The sequence below is a fragment of the Temnothorax curvispinosus genome, unplaced genomic scaffold (assembly GCF_003070985.1).
Source record: "Temnothorax curvispinosus isolate PA1 unplaced genomic scaffold, ASM307098v1 QBEX01005362.1, whole genome shotgun sequence".
NCBI lineage: Eukaryota > Metazoa > Arthropoda > Insecta > Hymenoptera > Formicidae > Temnothorax > Temnothorax curvispinosus.
This window is the reverse complement of record NW_020215142.1, coordinates 5,002-12,067: the sequence shown is the minus strand read 5'-3', so window position 1 is coordinate 12,067 and position 7,066 is coordinate 5,002. Positions and strand designations below refer to the sequence as shown.

Genomic DNA, 7,066 nt, shown 5'->3' with positions numbered 1-7,066 from the left:
TATTTACGGTATTCTATCAGAAACTCACGTTGCAAAATACTTGGGATCCTATCGTAAATGTCTTATCAGCTATACATCAGTTTCTATCGTTTTTAATATGGTTAGTGAATCGTTTATTTACGGTATTCTATCAGAAACTTACGTTACAAAATACTTAGAATCCTATCGTAAATATCTTATGAGCTATATATCAGTTTCTATCGTTTTTAATATAATTAGTGAATCGTTTATTTACGGTATTCTATCAGAAACTCACCTTACAAAATACTCGGAATCCTATCGTAAATATCTTATCAGCTATATATCAGTTTCTATCGTTTTTAATATAATTAGTGAATCGTTTATTTACGGTATTCTATCAGAAACTCACCTTACAAAATACTCGGAATCATATCGTAAATATCTTATCAGCTATATATCAGTTTTTATCGTTTTTAATATAATTAGTGAATCGTTTATTTACGGTATTTTATCAGAAACTCACGTTGCAAAATACTTGGGATTCTATCGGAAATTCCTTATTACCTTTATATCGGTCTCAATCAGTTTTTAACATAATTGAAGTTTCGTTTATTCACGATACTCTATAAGAAATTCTCGATACAATACACATGGGCATGCATCCTAAATTTCTTATTAGTGGTGCATCGGTTTCTATAATTTTTTATGGTATTAAAGTAGCTATAATTGTCTTTTTAATATGGTTAATAGTGAACCGTTTATTTACGATGCCTTGTCAGAAAAAAATTAGAAAAATTTGAAATTTCTCAGCTATATATCAGTCAGAACATCTTTAGATGTTTGTTTACTCTGTATGCCACCGGATTGTAACCGTGTAAAAAAAAAATAAACCGTATCAGAGATTTTTCTATGATAAAGAAAGAACTGCATTTTTTTGAAATAATTAAGCTTCCACCTTTGCGACAACAGCACCAGGAAACCAAGGGCCAAAATTTTCACGGTTATTATAGAAATAAAAACAACATTTACATTAGAAACGTCTTATTTAAAATTGCACTAAAATACAAATAAAATCTTTTATTATTTTAATCTGTTCGGGCGCGCAATAAACGCGCCGAACGAATCGCCGAATCCGTTCCGCGAGAACGCGAGATAATTACGAATGGCTCCGTTCAGCCCTTTAACTATGAGACGACCGTGGTCTCAGTGGAACGCGGACTCGATCGCTTGTTAGGAAATTGAGTGGAAGGCCCAAAAGATAGCAATTGATTTGTAATACATATAAACTTTATTCGATATAATAAAACAAAACTGACGAAACGCGAGGTTTACAGATAAATTAGTGCGATTGCACTTGGTGCGCTATGCCTTGTAATGTTCGAAGCGCGGTGTTACATAAAGAACGATTCTATCAAAACGCGGTTTTATCCTATTCTATACTCCTTCGGCGCGGTCCGTGATGTTGTATTTGCACGCGGGCGGAAACGCGATCGGTATGTGCGAATACCCGGGGCGATGGCTACGAGAACCCTCGTTACGAGGCTGAGTACACTCGCCCTCGCTGAACCATGGCCGTCGGAAGTAAGTTGGATGGAGTTCGGGAACACTCTGAGAACCCTCAGTAGAGGCTCGGAACACCGGACCTCCTTTTGCGTGTACCCTGGGAAATTGGATGGGGTAGGCTTCGTCGAAGGCAGCAGAGAGCCGGAGCTAAGACGAAGTGCCGGCTCCTGTCGGAGCGCCGACTTATATACCGCGGCGCGGCGGGTTCGTTGGAAGGGAGGCCGGCGGTCGGGCGAGCCGCGTGGGGATGCTGACGCGCGCTCGCCTTCGGCGCGGATCGGCTCCTTCCGGCGGTGCCGAACTAATCGAGAATTTTGCGTGAGAAGCAAACGAAAAGTATCGCAGTACATACAACGGTTAAATATACGTTTTTTACGACAATCGATTGCGGGAATCCCGAACATAATCTTAATAACAAGTCATAAAAATACTTGGACGAACTTTGTTTTCGAGCCAAAGAAATATATATTATATTTGAAAATCGTTTATGTTCGTCAAATAATATTAATAAAAAAATATTAAAAGTAATATAAAACATAATAATGACTTGAAAATATTTTTAAGAAACCATGTATTTCCACAGACTTTGTTTAAAAACTTCATATTTTTATTAATGGGTTAGAATCTCAGTCCAAATCGGTAGTATTAGAATTTGAGTCCGAATCGTTAGTATTTTCTTTTTCACTTTCTTCTCTTAATACTGTAAATATGAAACAAATTACAATATTAATTTCATGAAATAACGATTTCTTTCTACTCAAAATAATGTTAATGTATAAACCTTTTTTAATGCCACTTGGGACTCTACGTGATCAATTCAGTTCATAGATTTTTTGGCTCACGTAGGTACCAACTCGCGTGAGTTCGAGCTTGATTGCTACTTCATTCAAATTATATTTCGTTTTTAATACATAACGAAATATGTCTAAAACATAAAATAATTAGGTTATTAAGTAATCCAAAAAAACATTGATGTTTCATATAATTCATAACATATATATCACACTGTACCTTTCAGAGCCAATAATTTGGTTGCATCTAATTTTGGACGAGGGACCACCGATGTTTTATGTTTCTTATTCGGTTTGATACAGTTCCAGTCACAGTACTCTTCTTTAAAGACGTTGTTCCAAAAACTGCAATAGCACAATTCTTCACAAATTGTGCCTTTGAACGGCTTAATTGTATAATGCTGTCATACACCGGACAAGAAAGCCATATGTCTCGGCCAATATGAATCTAGAAAATGTAATGCAGAACTTGAAGGAATAAATTACAACAATAATTTATGAAAAGAGGATTATGTGTGTGTATATATACATATATATATATATGTGTGTGTGTATATATATATATATTTTTTTTGTTAAGACTTTTTGAAATAATTGTATTTATTATATATTTTATAAGTAATAAAAAGTATATGGATTGCTTCGAATTTCGAATAATTCCCGATTTTTTATATTAGAAATGTTAGATAAAATTCTCGTTAATTGTAAAAACCAAATTTACCGTATTATCAGCAATTCTTCGATAGCCTACAGCGAAAAGCTCATTGTTATTTTCTTGAGTCGGTAATTGATTTTTTTGTACTACCTCTTTTAATATATCTATATATCAGTGATAAATTATACATTAATAACACGAAAATATATTTAATATCTTAATAATTAATACATTCGTAATAAAATATTTTATTATTATTACTTCGAAACTCATCAAATTCGTTGACTACTCTCAGTTGCAATGCTACGTTTCTTGTCTTAGTTTCTTCCAGTTCCTCGTTATTCTTTTTTAATAGCTTCCTTAATTCAGCGTTCTCGTTTTGAAGAGCAACGATTTGTTTGTTTAATTTCTTTTCTCGTTCATTCCGTGTTTGTCGATCAACTTTAGTAATTATTGTTTTCTGTATAATACATTTTTCAAAGAGATTAATCGAATATGTTATACATATATTTACTACAAATAATTATTAATTATTATGAAGATTGAAGAAGTGAGCATTATTTCAAAAAAATGTATACTACTCTGGAAAATCACAAAATTTTGGAAAGTAAAATAATTAAAATAATATCTATTCAAAAGATTGCAGATAAATGATAAGAAATTGTAATTGAATTTTATGATTTATATATGTAGAAATTTAAAAAATAGGCTAATATAAATTCTTTAATGATGAAATAACAAGATTATTTTGTGCTAATACAAACTTAAAAACAAGAATAAAAGTTAATAGTGAATTTTTTGAGAATGCATATTATAAATTTTTCCTAATAAAAACATGTCAATATTTTATTAATATACATATAGTAGTTAAAAAAGGTTATCGACTTTATTCAGTTAATTTTCATTGCGTCTCTTCATAAATGTACTCCAATTAATAAGTTAAAATAACAATTTGATTTTCAATTTATTTACACTTTATTAATTAAACAACCTCTTAAAAAATTTTTTCCCTTCAATGACAAGAAAAAACAAGAACATATTAAGAGCTTTCCATTTACATCAAAACTCAGATAAATCTCACTTCTGTCTTTCTTCAACATTCACGTTGAAGAAAGCACTTATTATGAACAAAAATTCTAAACAATTTTACATGCACATAACTAAATTAAACCGTATATAATATCTATACAACTTTCATTGCAACATAAATTTAAACAGAAATATCAATAAAAGATAATTGTTTTGAGAATTACTTACCTTTGTTTTCGGCAATATATCTGTCGCCAACTTTTGTATCAACTTTGTATGTTCAGAAATTATATCTGTACATTCTTCTTTTCCATTTTCATCTATCATTTTTTTTCTTTTCTTTGATTCATGTCCTTCGTTATCCGAGTGCATACAGTTTTCCTATAATTAATAACAAATATAAAACATATTATATTTCTATTTAAAATATAACAAAAAATCATAATAATAGAAAAGAGATTAATAGAGTAGTTTTTATGAGAACTACGTAAAATTATATTGTGCATGTGTACCATGCCATGTTCTTTTCTCACTTTCGATTTATGTATGTCCTTTAAAATTTTATAGAATGACGTATCTATGACGGCTTCCCACAAAATATAAAGCATAAAATAAACGTAATACATTATTATTCCTTTAATATGCCTATTTTTAAATAATGGAAAAATGTTCTAATTTGTTTATTTTGATTATAGTTTGTAACATATTATACCCTTTTCAATGTCATTGGATAGTTCTGTATCACTTACACTATCTGCAGACTCGCAAAATTTGGCATTGGAAATTTGAACTCGTGTTTTATCTAATTTTAAATCCATTTCCTGCAATTTGTAGCAGTTTTAGTTATTGCTATATTTTTTTTATATATGCACAAATGTAACTAAATTTTATAGTTTTGGTTGTACATAATATTAAATTGAAATTATGTAATCATAAAAATCATATAAACCAGATATACACTATTATAATTATCATCATAATCATCATTGTTATTTTTATTATTATTGTTAAAATTATTATCATTATTATTAATTACGATAGCTTTGTTGATTGCATAATTGAAAAATGTATAATATTATAACTTTTGTCTTTGGTAAATGCATTATTGGTTTCACTATTTTAATGTCAGTTATTTTCGGCCTTTTTTATTAATTAACATTGTATCTGCACATTCTTTATTTGGTATTTTCTCAATTTTTTTTTCTTTTTTTTTTCTTCTCTCTCTTCCTTGTTGTCTAATTGAATACAAATTTCCTGTAATTCACAGTAGCTAATAATAGTTGAGAATTATAATAACAGAAAATAGGGATTAATAGAATAGTGATAAGATATATCTTTTTGTGTTACCATAAATGCCATATGTCAATGAAATATAAAATATTGTAATTACATCATTATTATTATAGCATTATTTTAATGATAATTTTGTTGATTAATTGTAAATTTACAATACCTTTGTCTTTGGCAATAAAACTGTTGTACATTTATTTTCTGTAACATCACATATTTGCGGCTCTCTATTTGTAAAATTGTTATCCACACTTTCTTCCGTGTCATTTTCCTCCATTTTTTTCTTTTTGGTTTATGTTCTTTCTCACTATCGGATTGTATACTGTTTTCCTATAATTAATAAATAATTAATATATACAAATATAAAATATATTTATATTTAAAATGTAATAAAAAATCATAATAACAGAAAAGAGATTAATAGAGTACTTTTTATAAGAAAGAATAAAAAATTTAAAAAATAGAAATATAACAGAAAAGAGGGATTAATAGAATAGCGATAAGATATATCTTTTTGTTACCATAAATGCCATATGTCAATCAAATATAAAATATTGTAATCACATCATTATTATTATAGCATTATTTTAATGATAATTTTGTTGATTATTTGTAAATTTACAATACCTTTGTCTTTGGCAATAAATCTGTTGTACATTTATTTTCTGTAACATCACATATTTGCGGCTCTCTATTTGTAAAATTGTTATCCACACTTTCTTCCGTGTCATTTTCCTCCATTTTTTTTCTTTTTGGTTTATGTTCTTTCTCACTATCGGATTGTATACTGTTTTCCTATAATTAATAAATAATTAATATGTACAAATATAAAATATATTTATATTTAAAATCTAATAAAAAATTATAATAACAGAAGAGATTAATAGAGTAGTTTTTATAAGGAAGAATAAAAAATTAAAAAAATAGAAAATTATGTTGTGTGCATATATGTACCATGCCACGTTCTTTTCTCATTTTCAGGGGAGAGGCTCTCGCGCGGAATTCCTACCGAGGAATTTCCATCGACCTACTCGCTCGACTCTCTGGCGACGAATTCCACGATCGGTGGGTTTCGCTCCGGCTCCTGGACTCTCGGCAGCATCCCTACTTGGTCACGGCTCCGCCCCATCAAGCACATCGGTCGACCAGATGTTCCATACACCTGCCAGCCAGATGTGGTCGTTCGAAGCTTCCGCATTCCTGAGTCCATTGTTCGCTCGAGGCAGGTGTACAATAGGCCCATTCATTTGATGTAAACATGTTATTCACAACTTTTACAAATACAAGATTCAAACTACGCAGCATTCCATTTTCTCGATCCTTCTATTCCTTCGAGATTATTCTTCACGAATATTAATAATTATAAAATATTATCTGGGAAAAGGAAATCCTGCGTGAACAATATTATACTTCGCTCGCTCGCACATTATTCTACGTGATCACATCGTGGTCTCGCTCGCTATTGTTAAACAATAATCAATGATTATTCGTTCGGGCTTGTTAATCTGCTTGACAATTCTAAGACAACTTATAACAATCGATTTCGCTCCCCAACATTCGAATGTTCGGTTCTACGTGCCACGCTCTTTCTCCCCACCTTCGTGGTTCACGCCTCCACCTGATAACGCCGTTCGAATGACCGGTTCGATTGTCAAATCGGTTTCATAGAGTCGCCAATACAGCATATTCGTAGAAATTACAATTTCAATTCATCGTTATGTGTCGGCTAGTCCGACCGCGCCTCCGTGGTTCTTATTCCCCTACTTTATTGCCATTC

The 7,066-nt window shown here is 30.8% G+C and overlaps 1 protein-coding gene across 1 annotated transcript; it reads right to left on the bottom strand.

The window, feature by feature from the left end:
- Window positions 1–4,807: 4,807 nt before the first annotated feature.
- Window positions 4,808–6,310, bottom strand: LOC112454807. The gene is made up of 4 exons (XM_025016400.1): window positions 6,244–6,310; window positions 5,917–6,084; window positions 5,453–5,619; window positions 4,808–4,820 (listed from the first exon to the last, which is right to left on the bottom strand). The coding sequence occupies exons 1-4, from the start codon at window positions 6,262–6,264 to the stop codon at window positions 4,808–4,810; spliced, it is 369 nt and encodes a 122-aa protein (XP_024872168.1). The 5' UTR covers window positions 6,265–6,310.
- Window positions 6,311–7,066: the final 756 nt, after the last annotated feature.

What these genes read in the sequence shown, in the direction of transcription:
- LOC112454807 (XM_025016400.1), bottom strand. Translation starts at nt 6,264, where the DNA reads ATGAGAAAAGAACGTGGCATG. An exon ending in TGAGAAAAGAACGTGGCATG is followed by an intron (nt 6,085 to 6,243) that starts GTACATATATGC and finishes TATTAATTATAG; the next exon opens with GAAAACAGTATACAATCCGA. An exon ending in ATTTATTGCCAAAGACAAAG is followed by an intron (nt 5,620 to 5,916) that starts GTATTGTAAATT and finishes TATTAATTATAG; the next exon opens with GAAAACAGTATACAATCCGA.